Consider the following 24,652-nt stretch of genomic DNA (forward strand, 5'->3'; position numbering starts at 1 on the left):
TTCTAATATGTTTTTGTTAATGTTGTTTTGCGGCTTCTCACTTTTGTTTATTGTTCATTTCACTTGCTTTGGCAATGTAAATACTTTTTTTCCATGCCAATAAAGCCCCATTGAATTGATAGAGAGAGAAGTGTGTGTGTGTGGGAGAGCTATATACATCTAAGTGATTGTGTTTGCAGTACCTCCACACAAATCCACCTGCTATTTGCTTAGTTGATCTACCCCTCAAAGAATCAAACATCTCAAGCGAGACCCTCCAACATAATCTCCAGTCATGTTTGAACCCTTCCTCTAACGCTAATGTCTTGCACTCTCCAGCCATTGACAGAGCATAAAATCCCACATTCACACTTCCTGGTTCTTTGTCCTCCATTTGTGTAGGTCGGTTTCAAAATGTTTGGAGGTGAAAGCTTCCACTCAGTGATGACAGAGAGTTAGAGAGGAACACAGATAATCAGGCCATACCATCTCAGGTCATGGAGCGTTGCTTTTATGGCTTATATGACCTGGAATTTGAATTACAGAGCTCCTAAAGTTACTTTTCTGCCGGGCTCTGAGGAATGGGGGGTGTGGAAAGGGAAACCAATTATGGTCTACCAGGCCTGCTGTCAAACAGACACTACCCTCCAAACACAAACAATCCCCTCTCCTCCCGGCGCTACACATCTAAACACCTCTACACAAACAGCAATTCACACGCACATGCACACACCATCATGTCCATAATATAGAGTCAATAGCTTTGCAACTATGTAAAATGCACCAATACCAACATACGTATGCGTGGGAGCACACGCATACACACCAGTAAAGATGTTCAGTATCTGTCAAGCAGTGTGGTGGAGAGCACTGACGAAGTTGCAGCCAACAGAGCAGTCCATCTTTCTCTCTCAAATTGAAATTCATATCCAAATTGAATATGCTTTAATGGCATGAATAACAAGGTCAATGTTGACAAAGCAAAGTGATACACAGAAAGATGACAGTAACATTGACAGCAATAAAATAGTAGCTATATTTAAAAACAAAAAATAATGGTCAACGTTTAAAATTGAAAAAAATTATAATTTTTTTTTCAATTTAAACGTTGACCATTATTTTATTTTTTTAAATATAGCTACTATTTTTATTGCTGTCAACATTACTGTCATCTTTGTGTGTAAATACTGTACACTGCTCAAAAAAATAAAGGGAACACTAAAGTAACACATCCTAGATCTGAATGAAATATTCTTATTAAATACTTTTTTCTTCACATAGTTGAATGTGCTGACAACAAAATCACACAAAAATTATCAATGGAAATCAAATTTATCAACCCACTCTGGATTTGGAGTCACACTCAAAATTAAAGTGAAAACCACACTACCAGCTGATCCAACTTTGATGTAATGTCCTTTAAAACAAGTCAAAATGAGGCTCAGTAGTGTGTGTGTGGGCTCCACGTGCCTGTATAACCTCCCGACAACGCCTGGGCATGCTCCTGATGAGGTGGCGGATGGTCTCCTGAGGGATCTCCTCCCAGACCTGGACTAAAGCATCCCCCAGTCCTGGATAGTCTGTGGTGGATGGAGCAGGACATGATGTCCCAGATGTGCTCAATTAGATTCAGGTCTGGGGAACGGGCGGGCCAGTCCCTAGCATCAATATCTTCCTCTTGCAGGACCTGCTGACACACTCCAGCCACATGAGGTCTAGCATTGTCTTGCAGTAGGAGGAACCCAGTGCCATCAGCATATGGTCTCACAAGGGGTCTGAGGATCTCATCTCGGTACCTAATGGCAGTCAGGCTACCTCTGGCGAGCACATGGAGGGCTGCGGTCCCCCAAATTAATGCCACCGCACACCATGACTGACCCACCGCCAAACTGGTCATGCTGAAGGATGTTGCAGGCAGCAGAACGTTCTCCACGGCGTCTCCAGACTGTCACGTCTGTCACGTGCTCAGTGTGAACCTGCTTTCATATGTGAAGAGCACAGGGCGCCAGTGGTGAATTTGCCAATCTTGATGTTCTCTGGCAAATGCCAAACGTCCTGCACGGTGTTGGGCTGTAAGCACAACCCCCACCTTTGGACGTCGGGCCCTCATACCACCCTCATGGAGTCTGTTTCTGACAGTTTTAGCAGACACATGCACATTTGTGGCCTGCTGGAGGTCATTTTGCAGGGATCTGGCAGTGCTGCTCCTGCTCCTCCTTGCACAAAGGCGGAGGTAGCGGTCCTGCTGCTGGGTTGTTGCCCTCCTACGGCCTCCTCCACGTCTCCTGGTAGCGCCTCCATGCTCTGGACACTACGCTGACAGACACAGCAAACCATCTTGCCACAGCTCACATTGATGTCCCATCCTGGATGAGCTGCACTACCTGAGCCACTTGTGTGGGTTGTAGACTCCATCTCATGCTACCACTAGAGTGAAAGCACCGCCAGCATTCAAAGGTGACCAAAACATCAGACAGGAAGCATAGGAACTGAGAAGTGGTCTGTGGTTATCACCTGCAGAACCACTCCTTTATTGGGGGTGTCTTGCTAATTGCCTATAATTTCCACCTGTTGTCTATTCAATTTGCACAACAGCATGTGAAATTTATTGTCAATCGGTGTTGCTTCCTAAGTGGACAGTTTGATTTCACAGAAGTGTGATTGACTTGGAGTTACATTGTGTTGTTTAAGTGTTCCCTTTATTTTTTTGAGCACTGTATATATGTACATACACACACACACACACAGTTCCGGTCAAATTCCAGGGTTTTTATTTATTTTTAGTATTTTCTACATTGTACAATTATAGTGAAGACATCAACAATATAAAATAACATATGAATCATGTATTAACCAAAAAAGTGCCAAACAAATCAAAATTATATTTGAGATTCTTCAAAGTAGCCACCCTTTGCCTTGACAGCTTGGCAGGACAGATTTAATTATTGGCATTCTCTCAACCAGCTTCATGATGTAATCACCTGGAATGCATTTAAAAAATCAAATCAAATCAAATTGTATGTCACATGCACAGAATACAACAGGTGTTACAGTGAAATTCTTACTTACAAGCCCTGAACTAACAATGCAGTTTTAAGATAAAAGAAGAAGAAATATTTCAAATAATTAAGGAGCAACAATAAAATAACAGAAGCTAGGCTATATACAGGAGGTTTCAGTACAGAGTCAATGTGCGGGGACACCGGTTAATCGAGGTAATATGTACATGTAGGTAGAGGTAAAGTGACTATGCATGGATTTTTTTACATTTTTTATTTTACCTTTATTTAACCAGGCAAGTCAGTTAAGAACAAATTCTTATTTTCAATGACGGCCTGGGAACAGTGGGTTAACTGCCTGTTCAGGGGCAGAACGACAGATGTGTACCTTGTCAGCTCGGGGGTTTGAACTCGCAACCTTCCACTTACTAGTCCAACGCTCTAACCACTAGGCTAAAGTGCCGCCCCAGATAATAAAGAGAGCGTAGCAGCAGTGTAGAAATGGGGTTGGGGTGGGTACAATGCAAATAGTCTGGGTATCCAGTTGATTAGCTGTTCATGAGTCTTATGGCTTGGGGGTAGAGGCTGTCTTTTGGACCTAGACTTGGCACTCTGCTACCGCTTGCCATGTGGTAGCAGAGAGAACAATCTATGACTAGGGTGGCTGGGGTCCTTGGCAATTTTTTGGGGGCTTCCTCTTGGTATAGAGGTCCTGGATGGCAGGAAGCTTGGCCCCAGTGATGTACTGGGCCATACGCACTACGTTCTGTAGTGCCTTAGGTCAGAGGCGGAGCAGTTGCGACACCAGGCGGTGATGCAACCAGAGGCGGAGCAGTTGCGATACCAGGCGGTGATGCAACCAGAGGCGGAGCAGTTGCGATACCAGGCGGTGATGCAACCAGAGGCGGAGCAGTTGCGATACCAGGCAGTGATGCAACCAGTCAGGATGCTCTCGATGGTGCAGATGTAGAACTTTTTGAGGATCTGAGGACCTGCGCCAAATCTTCTCAGTGAATAGGAGTTGTCGTGCCCTCTTTACGACTGTGTGTTTGGACCAGGTTCGTTTGTTGGTGATGTGGACACCAAGGAACTTGAAGTTCCCAACCTGCTCTACTACAGCCCTATAGATGAGAATGGGGGCATGCTCGGTCCTCCGTTTTCTGTAGTCCACAACCATCTCCTTTTTGATCACGTTGAGAGAGAGGTAGTTATCCTGGCACCACACTGCCAGGTATTTGACTTCCTCCCTATAGGCTGTCTCATCGTTATCGGTGATCACTGTTGTGTCGTCTGCAAACTAAATGATGGTGTTGGAGTCGTGCTTGGCCATGCAGTCGTGGGTGAACAGGGAGTACAGGAGGGGACTGAGCACCCCCCCCCCGAGGGGCCCCTGTGTTGAGGATCATCATGGCAGCGTGGCCCGTCGGGAAGTCCAGGATCCAGTTGCAAATGAGGTGTTTAGTTTTAGGGTCCTTAGCTTAGTGATGAACTTTGAGGGCAATTGGGTGTTGAACACTGAGCTGTAGTCAATGAATAGCATTCTCACATATGTGTCCCTTTTGGAACAGTGTGGAGTGCAATAGAGTTTGCATCATCTGTGGATCTGTTGGGGCGGTATGAAAATTGTAGTGGATCTAGGGTTTCTGGGATGATGGTGTTTATGTGAGCCATGACCAGCCTTTCATGACTTCAGACATGAGTGCCACAGGTTAGTAGTAATTTAGGATGGTTGCCTTGGTGTTCTTGGGCAAAGGGACTATGGTGGTCTGCTTGAAGCATGTTGGTATTACAGACTCGATCAGTGAGAGGTTGAAAATGTCAATGAAGACACTTGCCAGTTGATCAGCGCATGCTCGGAATACACGTCCAGGTAATCAGTCTCGCCTTGCCATCTTGTGAATGTTGACCTGTCTAAAGGTCTTACTCACATCAGCTACGGAGAGCTTGATCACACAGTCGTACGGAACAGCTGATGGTCTCATACATGCTTCAGTGTTGCTTGCCTCAAAGCGAGCATAGAAGTTATTTAGCTCGTCTGGTAGGCTTGTGTCACTGAGCAGCTTGCGTCTGTGCTTCCCTTTGCAGTCCATAATAGTTTGCAAGCCCTGCCACATCCGACGAGTGTCAGAGCCGGTGTAGTACCATCCTGTTTGATGGTTTGTAGAAGGGTTTAGCTGGATTACTTATAAGCATCCGGGTTAGAGTCCCGCTCAATGAAATCGGCAGATCTACCCTTAAGCTCAGTGTGGATATTGCCTGTATTCCATGGCTTCTGGTTGGGGTACAGTCACCAGACAAAGTCATCGATACTCTTATTGATGACGGCAGTGACTAATGCGGTGTACTCCACAATGCCATCGGAAGAATGCCAGAACATATTCTAGTCTGTGCAAGCAAAACAGTGCTGTAGCTTACCATCTGCATCCTCAGACCACTTCCTATTGAGTCAGTCACTGGTACTTCAATTAACAGGTGTGCCTTGTTAAAAGTTAATTTGTGGAAATGTATTTCCTTCTTAATGCGTTTGAGCCAATCAGTTGTGTTGTTACAAGGTAGGGGTGGTATACAAAAGATAGCCCTATTTGGTAAAAGACCAAGTCCATATTATGGCAGGAACAGCTCAATTAAACAAAGAGAAACAGCAGTCCATCATTAATTTAAGCCATGGATATCAGTCAATCCAGAAAATGTCAAGAACTTTGAAAGTTTCTTCAAGTGCAGTTGCAAAAACCATAAGGCGCTATGATGAAACTGGCTCTGATGAGGTCTGCCACAGGAAAGGAAAATCAATAATTACCTCTGATGCAGAAGATAATTCATTAGAGTTACCGGCCTCAGAAATAATCAATTAACTGCACTTCAGATTGCACCTCACCACTACTAAAGGACACCAATTATCAGAAGAGACTTGCTTGGGCCAAAAAACACAAGCAATGGACATTAAACTGGTGGAAATCTGTCCTTTGGTCCGATGAGTCCTAATTTGTGATTTTTGGTTCCAACCTCCATGTCTTTGTGAGACTCAGAGTAGGTGAACTGATGATCTCTGCATGTGTGGTTCCCACGGTGAAGCATGGAGGAGGAGGTGTGATGATGTGGGGTGCTTTGCTGGTGACAATGTCATTGATTTATTTAGAATTCAAGGCACACTTAACCAGCATGGCTACCACAGCATTTTGCACGCCATCCCATCTGGTTTCAGCTTAGTGGGACTATCATTTGTTTTTCAACACGACAATGACCCAAACCACACCTCCAGGCCGAGTAAGGGCTATTTGACCAAGAAGGAGAGTGATGGAGTGCTGCATCAGATGACCTGGCCTCCACAATCACCCGACCTCAATCCAATTGAGATGGTTTGGGATAAGTTGGACCGCAGAGTGAAGGAAAAGCAGCCAACAAGTGCTCAGCACATGTGAGAACTCCTTCAAAACTGTTGAAAAAGCATTCCAGGTGACTACCTCATGAAGCTGGTTGAGAGAATGCTAATCTGTCTAAAAGGCAAAGGGTGGCTACTTTGAAGAATATAAAATATATTTAGATTTTTTTTTACACTTTTTTGGTTACTACATGAATCCATATGTGTTATTTCATAGTTTTGATGTCTTCATAATAAAGAAAAAGCCTTGAATGAGTAGGTGTGTCCAAACTTTTGACTGGTACTGTGTGTGTGTTATATATATATATATATATATACACACATACACACATACATACATACCTACACACACACACACAGTACCTGCTTGCACCAATCTCATGTAATTACAGTAAAAAACTATAAAATACTAATCCTGCTTCTCTTAAATTAATTAAATTCATTCATTCATTACAATTAATTGTATAATATTTCTTAATGTAAAACATTTTACAGCATCCCTGCAGTAAGGCCTAATTACAGTATTAATCTAACAACTCTGATGACACTATAATGCTGGAAATTTACAGGGGAAAGTACATTTTACAGTGTAATATTTCCCATTCACCTGCAACAGGTATCTTCAGATGTATGAGTGATTTTCCTATTTCTAGAGAAGGAAGGGTAAAATACTGAAGGACTGGAGAGGAGAACAGGATAATTGTCACGGTTTTCTGTAGGTGAAAGAGAGTCGGACCAAAATGCGGCGTGTCTATTGCGATCCATGTTTAATAAAACTGAAGTAAACACGAATCAATATGAAAAACAATAAACGTAACGAAAACCGAAACAGCCTAATACTGGTGCAAACTAATACACGACAAACATAAGTACAAAAGGACAATCACCCACAAAACCCAACACCAAACAGGCTACCTAAATATGGTTCCCAATCAGAGACAATGACTAACACCTGCCTCTGATTGAGAACCATATCAGGCCAAACACAGAAACAGACAAACCAGACACACAACATAGAATGCCCACTCCGATCACACCCTGACCAAACAAAACATATACACATACAAAGCAAACTATGGTCAGGGTGTGACAATAATAGGACAAAGATTGAGAAGAAAATGGGCATTGTGAATAAATATTTTCCCAACACCCACTGTTTCTCTCAAAAACATTGACAGGCCCTGAAATCCATTAGTGCTACAATGGCTAAAGGAAAGAGAGGAACTGAAAATATGATTGGAGGCAATAAATAAGAAATGAAAGAATACAAACACACTCAAACCCATGGAAGAGAAAAACAATGAGCAATTTTACTGATAGGAGATGCCAGTCTAAATTCTCCAGGGAGAGAAAGAGACAGATGGAGAGAAAGATAGAACCGGACAGAGACGTAATCACAATAAATATTGATAATGATAAGTAACACAGCAGCAGATAAATATTAAACAGTCTGTGTGTATTTCTGTGTGTGTGTGCATGCATGAATATGTTTCTGTGTGCGTGGGTTTGGGGGGGGCAATGGAGTAATGCATAAATAATTGTCTAAACAAGGCATTTCAATAAAATTTCAGGTAATTTTTAAAATCACTGTGAAAAGTGCCTTTCAATTTGCATTGTATAAATTATTATATATTTTCAGCCTGACCACCACTCTTTTTATTGTGTTACAAACTGGGATTAAAATTGATTTAATTATCATTTTTTGTCAACAATCTACACAAAATACTCTAATGTCAATGTGGTAGAAATATTTTTGTTTTGTTTGATAGAAATTAAATAACTAAAATATACTCGTTGCATAAGTAGTCAATACCGTCAATACATGTTAGAAACACCTTTGGCAGCTATTCCAACTGTAAGTCTTCTTGGGTGAGTCTCTAATATTTTCATAATTCTTCAAGGTCTGTTAAGATGTTGGGGATCACTGCTAACCAGAATAGAAAGAGAAGTGGTAGGCCTCGTGAACAACCGAGCAAGAGGACAAGTACATTAGAGTGTATAGTTTGAGAAACACACTAGAGGTCGACCGATTATGATTTGTCAACGCCGATACCGATTTATTGGAGGACCAAAAAAAAGCTGATAACGATTAATCGGCCGATTTTTAAATTTTTATTTTATTTGTAATAATGACAATTCCAACAATACTGAATGAGCACTTATTTTAACTTAATACATCAATAAAAATCAATTTAGCCTCAAATATAGAATGAAATATGTTCAATTTGGTTTAAATAATGCAAAAACAAAGTGTTGAAGAAGAAAGTAAAAGTGCAATATGTGCCATGTAAGAAAGCTTTTAAGTTCCTTGCTAAGAACATGAGAACATATGAAAGCTGGTGGTTTGTTTTAACATGAGTCTTCAATATTCCCAAGTAAGAAGTTTTAGGTTGTAATTATCATAGGAATTATAGGACTATTTTAGAATCTATTTCTTGACTATTGGATGTTCTTGTAGGCACTTTAGTATTGACAGTGTAACAGTATGGCTTCCGTCCCTCTTCTCGCTTTTACCTGGGAACACATCGACAACAGCCACCCTCGAAGTAGCATTACCCATGCAGAGCAAGGGGAACAACCACTCCAGGTTTCAGAGCGAGTGACGTTTGAAGCGCTATTAGCGCTCACCCCGCTAACTAGCTAGCCATTTCACATCGGTTACACCAGCCTAATCTCGGGAGCTAATAGGCTTGTAGTCATAAACAGTGCAATGCTTGAAGCATTGCAAAGAGCTGCTGGCAAAACGCACGAAAGTGCTGTTTGAATTAATGTTTACGAGCCTGCTGATGCCTACCACCGCTCAGTCAGACTGCTCTATCAAATATCAAATCATAGACTTAATTATAATATAATAAACACACAGAAATAAGAGCCTTAGGTCATTAATATGGTTGAATACGGAAACTATCATCTCGAAAACAAAACGTTTATTATTTCAGTGAAATACGGAACCATTCCGTATTTTATCTAACGGGTGGCATCCATAAGTCTAAATATTCCTGTTACATTGCATAACCTTTAATGTTATATCATAATTATGTACAATTCTGGCAAATTAGTTCGCAACGAGCCAGGCGGCCCAAACTGTTGCATATACCCTGACTCTGCGTGCAATGCACGCAAGAGAATTGACACAATTTCACCTAGTTAAATATTGCCTGCTAATCTGGATTTATTTTAGCTAAATATGCAGGTTTAAAAATATATACTTGTGTATTGATTTTAAGAAAGGCATTGATGTTTATGTTTAGGTACACGTTGGAGCAACAATAGTCCTTTTTCACGAATGTGCACCGCATCGATTATATGCAACGCAGGACAGGCTAGATAAACTAGTAATATCATCAACCATGTGTAGTTAACTAGTGATTATGATTGATTGTTTTTTATACGATAAGTTTAATATTAGCTAGCATCTTACCTTGGCTTCTTACTGCATTTGCGTAACAGGCAGGCTCCTCGCTGAGTGCAATGTAAAGCAGGTTGTTAGAGCGTTGGACTAGTTAACCGTAAGGTTGCAAAATGTAATCCCCGATCTGACAAGGTAAAAATCTGTAGTTCTGACCCTGGACAAGGCAGTTAACCCACCGTTCCCTGGCCGTCATTGAACATAAGAGTGTGTTCTTAACTGACTTGCCCAATTAAATAAAGTTGTAAAAAAGTGTCCAAAAATACAGATGTCTGATTGTTACGAAAACTTGAAATCGGCCCCAATTAATCGGCCATTCCGATTAATCGGTCAACCTCTAAAACAGACGCCTCACAAGTCCTCAATTGACAGCTTCATTAAATAGTACCCACAAAACACCAGTCTCAATGAAAACAGTGAAGAGGCGACTCCGGGATGCTGACCTTTTAGGCAGAGTTCCTCTGTCCAGAGTCTGTGTTCTTTTGCCCATCTTAATCTTTTATTTTTATTGAAGTGTCTGAGATATGGATTTTTCTTTGCAACTCTGCCTAGAAGGCCAGCATCCCAGAGTCACGTCTTCACTAGACTAACAAGTTTCAGAAGAAAGGTCTTTATTTTTAGCAATTTTGAGCCTGTAATCGAACCCACAAATTCTGATGGTCCAGATACTCAACTAGTTGAAAGAAGGAAGTTTTATTGCTTCTTTTACCAGCACGCCATGATCAATTAGCCTTAGAACATGATACACTTGGATTAGCTAACACAACGTGTCATTGGAATACAGGAGTGATGGTTGCTGAAAATGGGCCTCTGTACAACTATGTAGATATTCCATTAAACATCAGCTGTTTCCAGCTACAAAAGTAATTTACAACATTATCAACTGATCAATTTGATGTTATTTTAATGTACCAAAAATGTGCTTTTCTTTCAAAAACAGGGACATTTCTAAGTGACTCCAAACTTTTGAATGGTATTGTATTTACGCACGTGAATCTTGTACAGGGCTTTACATGTACGTTCACATGCACACATGCACTTGCACACACATGTGATGACTGTGTGATGCTGTCTGTTGGGCTCTAGCGTGATGATTCTCTGCTCTGGCCATGTGCTGACCTTGAGGGAAGGCAGTGAATGATAAGGCAGGGTGACACAGGACTGTGTGTGTGTGTCAGCCATAAAGCTGTCCGAGCTCGAACAGGTATTTATGGACAGAGCCTGGAGGCGTGGGAGAAACATCTGTTTAGTCAGAGGAGATGGCTAGCCACTCTGTGTGTGTGTGTGTGTGTGTGTGTGGTGGGGGGGGGGGGGGTGAGATAGTGAGAGTGTGTGTGTGTGTCTCTGTCTGTCTTTCTTTCTGTGTGTGTCCCTACACACTACAAACATCGCCAAGAAAATTTATCATGTAGTAGATTACCGGGGCGTACGTGTCACAAACTCAATTTCATGAGCACAGTCTATAAACAGTATAGATTTTCCACAGTATTCTTTTTGCACTTCTTGTATCTACTGTATCAGGTGTGTGTGTGTGTGTGTGTGTGTGTGTGTGTGTGTGTGTGTGTGTGTGTGTGTGTGTGTGTGAGTTACTGTCATTGAAATTAATGGTAATGAATAATAATCCAGAGTTACTATGTGGACTGTGCTGATAACTGGGTATGCATCCCAAATGAGCCCTGGTCGAAAAATAATCCATTTATGTAGGGAATAGGGTGTCATTTGGGACCCGTTCTAAGTAACCTTCTCACTGCTAGGTCAGGATATAGATAATGGTGACCTCTGTCCTTGGTATGGATTAAACGTAGAGGGTAAAGGCAGGGAGGTACAAGGATGCAGATGATGCACACCCACGTATGTTTTTAGCTAGCTACAGTAGCTAGTAGTAAAGTGTTGGTTTCATGTTTCATGAGCTGAAATAAAATATTCCAGAAATGTTCCATACGTGATTTTGTGTACAAATTTGTTTACATCCCTGTTAGTGAGCATGTATCCTTTGCCAAGATAATCCATCCACCTGAAAGGTGTGACATATCAAGATGCTTTAAAACAGCATTTAAAAATATATATATTTAACCCTTATTTAACCAGGAAGGGCTCATAGAGATTTGACATCTCTTTTTCAAGAGCATCCTGGCCAAGATAGGCAGTACCAAGTCATTACACAATAACAGACAGCCAACATGAAAAACTACAGGTAATATAGTAAAAAAAAAAATTCACAAGAGTATAACAAAATCACAAAACAGCAAATTAAAAGCATTGAAAGGTCAGGGAATCAGCCTCAAAATTCTTCATCAATGATTTTAAAACACCAACTTGGACAAGTTGGTCCAGTTTAAAAGTATTTTGTAAGGGGTTCCAAGCCTGATCATTTGACAGATGCACCTTGTGCTGGGGACAAAAAAAAGGCCACTCTAAATGTGCAGTTTTGTCACACAACACAAAGCCACAGTCTCAAGTTTTGAGGGAGTGTGCAATTGGCATGCTGACTGCAGGAATGTCTACCAGAGCTGTGCCAGAAAATGTAATGTTAATTTCTCTATCATAAGCTGCCACCAACGTCATTTTAGAGAATTTGGCAGTACGCCCAGCTGGCCTCACTACCACTGACCAAGTTTAACCACGCCAGCCCAGGATGTCCACATCATACTTCTTCACCTGCGGGATCGTCTGAGACCAGCTGATGAAACTGTGGATTTGCACAGAAACTTGACCTGACTGCAGTTTGGCATTGTCACCAACTTCAGTGGGCAAATGCTCACCTTCGATGTCCACTGGCACGCTGGAGAAGTGTGCTCTTCAAGGATGAATCCCATTTTCAACTGTACCGGGCAGATGGCAGAGAGCAAGTAGGCGAGCGGTTTGCTGATGTCAACGTTGTGAACATAGTTCCCCAAAGTGGTGGCGGGGTTATGGTATGGGCAGGCATAAGCTACGGACAAAGAACACAATTGCATTTCATCTATGACAATTTCAATGCACAGAGATACTGTGACGAGACCCATTGTCGTGCCATTCATCCGCCGCCATCACCTCTTGTTTCAGCATGATAATGCATGGCCCCGTGTCGCAAGAATCTTTACACAATTCCTGAAAGCTGAAAAGGTCCCAGTTCTTCCATGGCCAGCATACTCACCAGACATGTCACCTATTGAGTATGTTTGGGATGCTATCGATCTACGTGTATACGACAGCATGTTCCGGGTCCCGCAAATATCCAGAAACTTCGAATAGCCATTGAAGAGGAGTGGGACAACATTCCACAGGCCACAATCAACAGCCTGATCAACTCTACGGGAATGATTTGTTTCGCCCTGCATAAGGCAAATGGTGGTCACAACCAGATACTGACTGGTTTTCTGATTCACGCCCTTACTTCTTTTAAAGTTCTCTGCAACCAACAGATGCATATCTGTATTCCCAGTGATGTGAAATCCATAGATTAGTGCCTAATACATTTATTTAATTTGACTGATTTCCTTATATGATCTGTAACTCAGTAAAATCCTTAAAATTGTTGCATGTTGCGTTTATATTTTCGTTCAGTGTACATTTAAAAAAGTACAATAAACCAATTGAATATACACCATCACAAAAAATCCATTATTTCTTTTGATCATGTCTAAAGAAACATTATATGAAGAAAAAGTATTTCAAAAGAACCGAATACAAGTTGGCCTACTGTATGTTATCTGGCTAAGCTCCATGCCATAGGCTGTAGGCGGCTTGTTTCCTTATCTGAAAATATATGTTTATAAGTTCCATTCCATTATATGATTTTATAGTAAGAAGAATATAATTGAACTTAGCTGAAATAAATAGAAAGGATATTTTTCCCATTCCTAAGCAAGTACGCATATGAAGTTGCTATGCAGCGTCAAAGTCATCATTTGAAACAGGTCCTGTTATTTGTCAACTTTAGTTGTGACTGATACAAACATTAGAATGTCTTAGAAATCAAAACATATATGGTCTGCATGATGCAGACAATCAATGATTTGAGAAAGTGTGCGCTCTGTTCCTTGCCTCAGGCTGCACAGCTTTTCTCTCATCAAGTGATCATATTTTCACCCATCAGACTATTTTCAATTTAATCTTGTCTCTACTAATATGTAAAATATATTAAATTTAGAATGGCCCTTTATCAAATGGGCAGGAACAGGGGAAAAAAGGAATGTCATCTGTATGCACTTGAATAGTGAATGGAGGCTGCACGCTTTCCCGGTTTTATATTGGAGCATAAATAACTATAAATATAAGAGCCCCTATTTCACTTCATGCATCAACCACTGTTTGAAGAGCATGCTCTTACTGCGCGACAGGTGATATTTCGCCCATGGGCTCTCCAAGCCTGTTTCTGCAGCTACCCGGTGTTTAATTTGGAAAACCAAGTGAAGGCTGTTTCGGATACATAGTAACATATTTTCGCAACTAAATTTATTTCACTAAACTCATTGTAATTCTTTTTTTTTGTACTCCTTGATGAAGGCCATGCAGCCGAAACGCGTCAAAAAAAAAACCGTTGTTTCTATTAAAGGCATTTTAATTAATTATATGAAGAGTGCCTTGGTCCTCCTTTCTTTTTGATGAACAATTTACCCGTTTTACCAATGATCACCTTCTATCTACCAACATTTACTATCATGTACCTTAGTAGTGTCACGGCTTTCGTCTGTAGAAGGAGGAGCGGACCAAAATGCAGCGTGGTTGTTATTCATTTTATTTTAATAAAGAAACTGTATACGAATAAACTAACAAAACAACAAACGTGCGAAAACCTAAAACAGTCCTATCTGGTGCAAAACACAGAGACAGGAACAATCACCCACAAACACACAGTGGAACCCAGGCTACAAAAAATATGGTTCCCAATCAGAGACAATGACTAAAACCTGACTCTGATTGAGAACCATATCAGGCCAGACATAGAAATAGACAAACAAGACATCCAACATAGAATGCCCACTCAGATCACACCCTGACCAACCAAAACATAGAAACATACAAAGTAAACTATGGTCAGGGTGTGACAGTACCCCCCCCCCCCCCAAGGTGCGGACTCCAGCCGCAAAACCTGAACCTATCCGGGAGGGTCTGGGTGGGCATCTGTCCGCGGTGGCGGCTCTGGTGCTGGACGTGGCCCCCACTTCACCGTAGTCTTCCACCGTAGCCGGACAGGCGGGAGACTCCGGCAGCAGCGCCGGACAGGCGGGAGACTCCGGCAGCACAGGAGAGGAGGAAAGCTCTGGCAGATCCTGGCTGACTGGCGGATCTGGAAGAGTCTGGTTGACTGGCGGATCTGGAAGAGTCTGGCTGACTGGCGGATCTGGAAGAGTCTGGCTGACTGGCGGATCTGGAAGAGTCTGGTTGACTGGCGGATCTGGAAGAGTCTGGCTGACTGGCAGATCTGGAAGAGTCTGGCTGACTGGCGGATCTGGAAGTGTCTGGCTGACTGGCGGATCTGGAAGAGTCTGGCTGTCTGGCGGATCCTGGCAGACTGACGGCTCTGGCTGCTCCATGCAGACTGGCAGCTCTGGCGGCTTCTTGCAGACTGGCAGCTCTGGCAGCTCCTTGCAGACTGGCAGCTCCTTGCAGACTGGCAGCTCCTTGCAGACTGGCAGCTCCTTGCAGACTGGTAGCTCTGGCTGCTCCATGCAGACTGACAGCTCTGGCTGTTCCATGAAGACTGACAGCTCCATGCAGACTGACAACTCTGGCTGCTCCATGCAGACTGACAGCTCTGGTTGCTCCATGCAGACTGACAGCTCTGGCTGCTCCATGCAGACTGGCAGCTCCATGCAGACTGGCAGCTCTGGCTGCGCTAAACAGGCAGGAGACTCCGGCAACGCTGTAGAGGCGGAAGGCTCTGGCAGCGCAAAACAGGCAGGGGACTCCAGCAGCGCAGGAGAGGAGAAAGGCTCGGGCAGCGCTGAACAGGCGGGAGAATCCGGCAGCGCAGGAGAGGAGGAAGGCTCCGGCAGCGCTGGAGAGGCGAGGCGCACTGTAGGCCTTATGCGTGGTGCTGGCACTGGTGGTACTGGGCCAAGGACACGCACAGGAAGCCTGGTGCGGGGAGCTGCCACCGGAGGGCTGGTGTGTGGAGGTGGTACTGGGTAGACCGGACCGTGCAGGCGCACTGGAGCTCTTGAGCACCGAGCCTGCCCAACCTTACCTGGTTGAATACTCCCGGTCGCTCTGCCAGTGCGGCAAGGTGGAATAGCCCACACTGGGCTATGCAGGAGAACCGGGGACACCGTGCGTAAGGTTGGTGCCATGTAAGCCGGCCCAAGGAGACGCACTGGGGACCAGATGCGTAGAGCCGGCTTCATGGCATTTGGCTCGACGCTCAATCTAGCCCGGCCGATACGCGGAGCTGGAATATACCGCACCGGGCTATGCACCCGCACTGGAGACACCGTGCGCACCACAGCATAACACGGTGCCTGCCTGGTCTCTCTAGCCCCCCGGTAACAACAGGAAGTTGGCGTAGGTCTCCTACCTAGTGTCGCCATACTCCCTATGAGCCCCCCCCCCAGAAATTTTTGGGGCTGACTCTCAGGCTTCCATCCGCGTCGCCGCGCTGCCTCCTCATACCAGCGCCTCTCAGCTCTCAGATATTCTCCGCTTGGGCCTGTTGTGGTGGGTGATTCTGTCACGGCTTTCGTCTGCAGAAGGAGGAGCGGACCAAAAGGCAGCGTGGTTGTTATTCATTTTATTTTAATAAAGAAACTGTACACGAATAAACTAACAAAACAACAAACGTGCGAAAACCTAAAACAGTCCTATCTGGTGCAAAACACAGAGACAGGAACAATCACCCACAAACACACAGTGAAACCCAGGCTACCTAAATATGGTTCTTTCCCTTGATCCCAACTAGTCTCCCAGTACCTGCTGCTGAAAGACATCCTCACAGCATGATGCTGCCACCACCATGCTTCACTGTAGGAATGGTGCCAGGTTTCCTACATATGTGACGCTTGGCATTCAGAGGAGTTGCTTACGTCTGGCCACTCTCTGGCCACTCTACCATAAAGGCCTGATTGGTGGAGTGCTCACCTCCCTGACCAAGGCCCTTCTCTCCCGATTGCTCAGTTTGGCCAGGCGGACAGCTTTAGGAAGAGTCTTGGTGGTTCCAAACTTCTTTCATTTAAGAATGATGGAGGCCACTGTGTTCTTAGGGACCTTCAATGCCCCAGAAATGTTTTGGTACCATTTCCCCAGATCTGTGCCTCAACACATTCCTGTCTCTGAGCTCTACGGACAATTCCTTTGATCTCATGACTTGGTTTTTGCTCTGACTTGCACTGTCAACTGTGGGACCTTATATAGACAAGTGTGTGCCTTTCCAAATCATGTCCAATCAATTGGAATTACCACAGGTGGACTCCAATCAAGTTGTAGAAACATCTCAAGGATGCTCAGTGGAAGCAGGATGCACCTGAGTTCAATTTCAAGTCTTATAGCAAAGGGTCTGAGCGCATATGTAAAAGGTTATTTCACTTTTTTATTTTTATAAATTTGCTAAAATTTATTAAAACCTGTTTTCGCTTTGTCATTAAGCTTACCTTGACTTGGAAGTGTTGTGTTGGATAGTAATAACCAGCTAACTAACATTGCATCCCTCTGTTTGAGCAGTGTGTTTGAGTAGGCTAAACTAGCTGGCTGCATTTGCTAGCTAATTAAGTGAAACTGATTGTGGAAAAAAACACAATCTCTCCCTCTTTTGCTTCTCCTTCATTTATAAACTGTTCAACTATTGTCTTTCTCTCTATTTGAGTCAACTACTCACCACATTTCATGCACTGCAGTGCTAGCTAGCTGTACCTTATGCTTTCAGTACTAGATTCATGCTCCGATCCTTTGATTGGGTGGACAACATGTCAGTTCAAGAGCTCTGATAGGTTGGAGGACATCCCCCAGAAGTTTTCATAGTTACTGTGTAAGTCTATGGAAAGGGGTGAGAACCATGAGCCTTCTAGGTTTTGTATTGAAGTCAATGTTCCCAGAGAAGGACGGAAGCTAGCTGTCCTCTGGTTACACCATTGTGCTACCCAATAGAGTGCTGTTGAAGCTACTGCAGACCTTCATTGCAAAATAGTGTTTTAATAAAGTATTTGGTGACGTGATTATATTTAGTATAGTTTTATTGAAAATGAAAACTTTTTGAAGTTAACATAAAAAAAGAAGACATTTACTGAGGATGGTCCTCTCCTTGCTCCTCTGAGGAGTCTCCACTGCTAGGCAATGTATGTTACAGCACAACAGACACCATACAACAGCATGAGACAGTGTGCTTCAGGGAGTGTTTGTTACAGTGTGTTGCAGCTAGCGTGTTGCAGTGATAACCTTACCTGGATGCGTAGGAGGGAGGTTCCTCTGGGTGTGTTCTCAGGCAGACTGATGTTATACAGGGATTTAAGGAAGATGGGCCGGTTGTCATTCTCATTGATCAGGTCAATGTAGATATGGGCAAAACCCACATGTTCTGACATGGACTCATTGGCATATAGCTGAAAAAGATAGAGTAGAGTCTCTGATTACTTGAACACATCAATGTTCTAGACATAGGGTAGGAAGGAAGTGGAGACGTCATAGAACATCAAAAAGTAAACATTACTGGAGACACCTGGGCAATTTTAGTACAGTCTTGCATTTGCCAGCAAATAGATCTGCGGTGGCTTATTAATGGTAAATAAGTGAATTGTTTTGCCCCTCAGTCAGCCAATATGCTTAGCTAGTTAGCAATAATTTCTACACTATTTTGCTAACTACAGTTGTTTTTACATTTTACCATTGTGACATGCATCCATGCGTATCCACTTTGTATGCATATGCTCATGTACTTTGTTTTGAACTTAATTAACAGACTGAAATTAGTTTAAAACATGTCATACTTTAAACTTTATTCAGTTTTAAGGATCCAAAACACAATATCAAATGTTTTGGTAAATAGTGGTGGTGAAGTAACACAATATACATTCAAATGCTCAACCAAGTCTGCAGCACAGAGTGCTGATTTTTAAAGCCTGAGCTAGACAGTGTCTTCTGCTATGGCATTGTCGCATAAGTGAAATGTGGCAGCATTATTCTTAGTTTGTATACAGTTATTACAGGGACAATCTCATGATCACATGAGAATAGAACCAAAACATACAGTACATACATCCACTTCCGGGTTGGAGCGAGCGGTCGCATCTACACTCCGGTCCGCAGGAGATACTGCTAGCTAGCTAGCCAACAGCTAGCCAACGTCTACCGAATAGAACGTCAACAACCCGGTCAACATTCAGCTTCGCTCCACAGGTAGTATCACATTTTCATTTCACTTCATTACAGTACAACGGTTTGATTTATTTGATCGTAGCTAGCTAGCTACATAGCCGTCTTTGTATCAAAGACAATTGTGTAGTCTAGAGCGATTTTCTAGGTTAGCTAGCCAGCTATTGTCGTTCTTTTAACGTAACGTAACGTAATCAACACTGCTAGCTAGCCAGCTAGCCCCCGAATAGCAGCACTGTAGAAACTATTACACTCAACGGAACAACTTGATTAGTGTAGTGTCAACAACGCAGCCACTGCCAGCTAGCCTACAAAGTCAACAACGCAGCCACTGCCAGCTAGCCTACTCCAGCAGTACTGTATCATTTCAATAATTTTTAGTCAATAAGATTCTTGCTACGTAAGCTTAACTTTCTGAACATTCGAGACGTGTAGTCCACTTGTCATTCCAATCTCCTTTGCATTAGCGTAGCCTCTTCTGTAGCCTGTCTATCTATCCCTGTTGTGTCTCCTATGTGTCTATCTATCCCTGTTCTCTCCTCTCTGCACAGACCATACAAACGCTCCACACCGCGTGGCCGCGGCCACCCTAATCTGGTGGTCCCAGCGCGCACGACCCACGTGGAGTTCCAGGTCTTCGGTAGCCTCTGGAACTGCCGATCTGCGGCCAACAAGGCAGAGTTCATCTCAGCCTATGCCTCCCTCCAGTCCCTCGACTTCTTGGCACTGACGGAAACATGGATCACCACAGATAACACTGCTACTCCTACTGCTCTCTCTTCGTCCGCCCACGTGTTCTCGCACACCCCGAGAGCTTCTGGTCAGCGGGGTGGTGGCACCGGGATCCTCATCTCTCCCAAGTGGTCATTCTCTCTTTCTCCCCTTACCCATCTGTCTATCGCCTCCTTTGAATTCCATGCTGTCACAGTTACCAGCCCTTTCAAGCTTAACATCCTTATCATTTATCGCCCTCCAGGTTCCCTCGGAGAGTTCATCAATGAGCTTGATGCCTTGATAAGCTCCTTTCCTGAGGACGGCTCACCTCTCACAGTCCTGGGCGACTTTAACCTCCCCACGTCTTCCTTTGACTCATTCCTCTCTGCCTCCTTCTTTCCACTCCTCTCCTCTTTTGACCTCACCCTCTCACCTTCCCCCCTACTCACAAGGCAGGCAATACGCTCGACCTCATCTTTACTAGATGCTGTTCTTCCACTAACCTCATTGCAACTCCCCTCCAAGTCTCTGACCACTACCTTGTATCCTTTTCCCTCTCGCTCTCATCCAACACTTCCCACACTGCCCCTACTCGGATGGTATCGGGCCGTCCCAACCTTCGCTCTCTCTCCCCCGCTACACTCTCCTCTTCCATCCTATCATCTCTTCCCTCTGCTCAAACCTTCTCCAACCTATCTCCTGATTCTGCATCCTCAACCCTCCTCTCTTCCCTTTCTGCATCCTTTGACTCTCTATGTCCCCTATCCTCCAGGCCGGCTCGGTCCTCCCCTCCCGCTCCGTGGCTCGACGACTCATTGCGAGCTCACAGAACAGGGCTCCGAGCAGCCGAGCGGAAATGGAGGAAAACTCGCCTCCCTGCGGACCTGGCATCCTTTCACTCCCTCCTCTCTACATTTTCCTCCTCTGTCTCTGCTGCTAAAGCCACTTTCTACCACTCTAAATTCCAAGCATCTGCCTCTAACCCTAGGAAGCTCTTTGCCACCTTCTCCTCCCTCCTGAATCCTCCTCCCCCTCCCCCCTCCTCCCTCTCTGCAGATGACTTCGTCAACCATTTTGAAAAGAAGGTCGACGACATCCGATCCTCGTTTGCTAAGTCAAACGACACCGCTGGTTCTGCTCACACTGCCCTACCCTGTGCTCTGACCTCTTTCTCCCCTCTCTCTCCAGATGAAATCTCGCTTCTTGTGACGGCCGGCCGCCCAACAACCTGCCCGCTTGACCCTATCCCCTCCTCTCTTCTCCAGACCATTTCCGGAGACCTTCTCCCTTACCTCACCTCGCTCATCAACTCATCCCTGACCGCTGGCTACGTCCCTTCCGTCTTCAAGAGAGCGAGAGTTGCACCCCTTCTGAAAAAACCTACACTCGATCCCTCCGATGTCAACAACTACAGACCAGTATCCCTTCTTTCTTTTCTCTCCAAAACTCTTGAACGTGCCGTCCTTGGCCAGCTCTCCCGCTATCTATCTCAGAATGACCTTCTTGATCCAAATCAGTCAGGTTTCAAGACTAGTCATTCAACTGAGACTGCTCTTCTCTGTATTACGGAGGCGCTCCTCACTGCTAAAGCTAACTCTCTCTCCTCTGCTCTCATCCTTCTAGACCTATCGGCTGCCTTCGATACTGTGAACCATCAGATCCTCCTCTCCACCCTCTCCGAGTTGGGCATCTCCGGCGCGGCCCACGCTTGGATTGCGTCCTACCTGACAGGTCGCTCAGACCAGGTGGCGTGGCGAGAATCTGTCTCCTCACCACGCGCTCTCACCACTGGTGTCCCCCAGGGCTCTGTTCTAGGCCCTCTCCTATTCTCGCTATTCACCAATTCACTTGGCTCTGTCATAACCTCACATGGTCTCTCCTATCATTGCTATGCAGACGACACACAATTAATCTTCTCCTTTCCCCCTTCTGATGACCAGGTGGCAAATCGCATCTCTGCATGTCTGGCAGACATATCAGTGTGGATGACGGATCACCACCTCAAGCTGAACCTTGGCAAGACGGAGCTGCTCTTCCTCCCGGGGAAGGACTGCCCGTTCCATGATCTCGCCATCACGGTTGACAACTCCATTGTGTCCTCCTCCCAGAGCGCTAAGAACCTTGGCGTGATCCTGGACAACACCCTGTCGTTCTCAACTAACATCAAGGCGGTGGCCCGTTCCTGTAGGTTCATGCTCTACAACATCCGCAGAGTACGACCCTGCCTCACACAGGAAGCGGCGCAGGTCCTAATCCAGGCACTTGTCATCTCCCATCTGGATTACTGCAACTCGCTGTTGGCTGGGCTCCCTGCCTGTGCCATCAAACCCCTACAACTCATCCAGAACGCCGCAGCCCGTCTGGTGTTCAACCTTCCCAAGTTCTCTCACGTCACCCCGCTCCTCCGCTCTCTCCACTGGCTTCCAGTTGAAGCTCGCATCCGCTACAAGACCATGGTGCTTGCCTACGGAGCTGTGAGGGGAACGGCACCGCAGTACCTCCAGGCTCTGATCAGGCCCTATACCCAAACAAGGGCACTGCGTTCATCCACCTCTGGCCTGCTCGCCTCCCTACCAAAGTACAGTTCCCGCTCAGCCCAGTCAAAACTGTTCGCTGCTCTGGCCCCCCAATGGTGGAACAAACTCCCTCACGACGCCAGGACAGCGGAGTCAATCACCACCTTCCGGAGACACCTGAAACCCCACCTCTTTGAGGAATACCTAGGATAGGATAAAGTAATCCTTCTCACCCCCCCTTAAATGATTTAGATGCACTATTGTAAAGTGGCTGTTCCACTGGATGTCATAAGGTGAATTCACCAATTTGTAAGTCGCTCTGGATAAGGGTGTCTGCCAAATGACTTAAATGTAAATGTAATGTAAATTTGTACAGCACGTACAGTACGTGTGTAACAAGCGGTCTGAGAGTCGGGGAAAACAAGTTCAGGGAGTGAGTGTTTTAATAAATAAACGCAACTAAACACAAAATAAGAAACATAAACAACGCACAGACATGACACTGGAACAGAAACAATAATGCCTGGGGAAGGAACCGAAAGTAGTGACATATATAGTGAAGGTAATCAGGGAGGTGATGGAGTACAGGTGAGTCTGGAGATGTGCATAACGATGGTGACAGGTGTGCTCCATAACGAGCAGCCTGGTGACCTAGAGGCCGGAGAGGGAGCACACATGACAACGTGTTCTACCTGAGGTGGCATTAGTCAGATGATCCTATACTGTATTTATAGCTAAACACTGTAAACCCCATTATGCTGTCATTACTGAAAACATTTGAGGAAGCCCATTGCACTTAATATATATGAGAACAGTTACTTAAAGTGATTTTGTTATCATAACTCAAACTAATAGAGTCACTGTCACCCTGTAGGGGGTCCAGATTTGAGTTGAATCAGATTGAACATTTTGTGTAACTACGACATGCCTCCAATATAATTTCCCAGTGCTCCTTGCTTTTCGGCTTTGAGTGAATTGTTGAGTTACCATCCACGTCTGTATTTGTTCAGGGCATAGATGTTGTTGTTGAATTCATTCATTTTCAGTCATGTGGCCTTCACCAAGTGAGGTTTTAGGCAAATGCTATCATTATAGTTACTCTTTATGACAGTACAATAAATACATATCTCATAAGACCTTATGTTTAGCTTTACCCTAATACAGTGGCCTGAAACTCATGGTATACAGGCCAAATCAGGCATGCAAGTAGGGTTGCATTTCTTTCTTTTTATTCTTCAGTGCAATCTCAGAAAAAAAGGTGCTTAGTAGAACATAGTGTTTTTCGGCTTGTCCCTATAGAGCATGATCACCAACCGTTTTTGAGTCGAGATCACTAGAGTCAAAATACAAGCCGAGATCTAAATGTTTTATTTTTTTTACATGACTTAACAACACAAGCCTATGCAACATTAACGTATTTAAAAACAGTACTGTAGTTATGAGTTGTGTGCAGTAGGCCGTAGGCCCAAAACATTATACCATAATTATTTTTGCTTGAATTGTCCTGCCAATACATTGATCTCAGATCAATATTTGAGGTAGGCTATACTATTACACTGGTAATAGATCATGTGTTGTATTACTTGTGTATTACTGAGTGAACATACATTTTAATAAATCACTTTTTAAATTTTTTGCTGGGCTTTTAGAGCCTACATCTGATGGTCAGTCTCAGTGGAGGGGGAGGGCAGCAGACTGAGGGTCTGCCTCTCATCCCTCTGCTCTCTCTTTCCTCCACTGACACTGACCAAAAAGGAACACCGTTTTTCAGCTGATAGCGAAACTCGAGTACCACCACATTTTTTCTGCCCAGTGCACAAATGAATGTTGTTACTCCTATGACCAGAGAAATTGAAAGCCTATCTATCCACTTCCCTACTCACTCATTGCAGCTGGTTGTAGTGCGAGTGGAAGTAGGGAAAACACACATTTTATGGCTTATAAAAGCTGGCTTATAAAAGTGTTGAAAGTTTTGACAATGCTGAGTAAGCTTAAACATCTCACTAACTTATTAAACAGCAGCTCTTTGCTGTATTCGTTGACAGTCTCTTTATAGTCATGGTTTTAAAAGTGCAGTATCAGGTTTGCTGTAGCTTTCTTTTACACCTGCTACATTGCTGCAGACATAGCCAGCATTTATACATTAAAACATATGGAATGGTTCAAAATGGGAACACGCGCAGGCCAGCTGAATCAAGTGCGCCTACCGCGAGACTAAAAAATAGGAATGAAAGGTTTATTGCTCGGAAATGTTTGGTGATCGACTAAGAATGCCTTGGAGATTGGGTTGGTGACCACTGCCTTTCGCAGAGAGGATACTGCAAATGCATCCAACAACTTTGTAGAGACACAAGCCTGATGTAGTCATTGCGTG

The 24,652-nt window shown here is 44.2% G+C and overlaps 1 protein-coding gene across 2 annotated transcripts in view; it reads right to left on the reverse strand.

The window, feature by feature from the left end:
- LOC135504722 (cadherin-23-like) overlaps positions 1-24,652 on the reverse strand; it is a 611,744-nt gene that overhangs the window by 256,439 nt on the left and 330,653 nt on the right. For both annotated transcript variants that reach the window (XM_064923533.1, XM_064923534.1), the window contains one exon: positions 18,121-18,279. In XM_064923533.1, coding sequence (XP_064779605.1) covers positions 18,121-18,279 — 159 coding nt within the window. The remainder of the gene's footprint in view (positions 1-18,120; positions 18,280-24,652) is intronic.

This window comes from Oncorhynchus masou, chromosome 18, assembly GCF_036934945.1.
Source record: "Oncorhynchus masou masou isolate Uvic2021 chromosome 18, UVic_Omas_1.1, whole genome shotgun sequence".
NCBI lineage: Eukaryota > Metazoa > Chordata > Actinopteri > Salmoniformes > Salmonidae > Oncorhynchus > Oncorhynchus masou.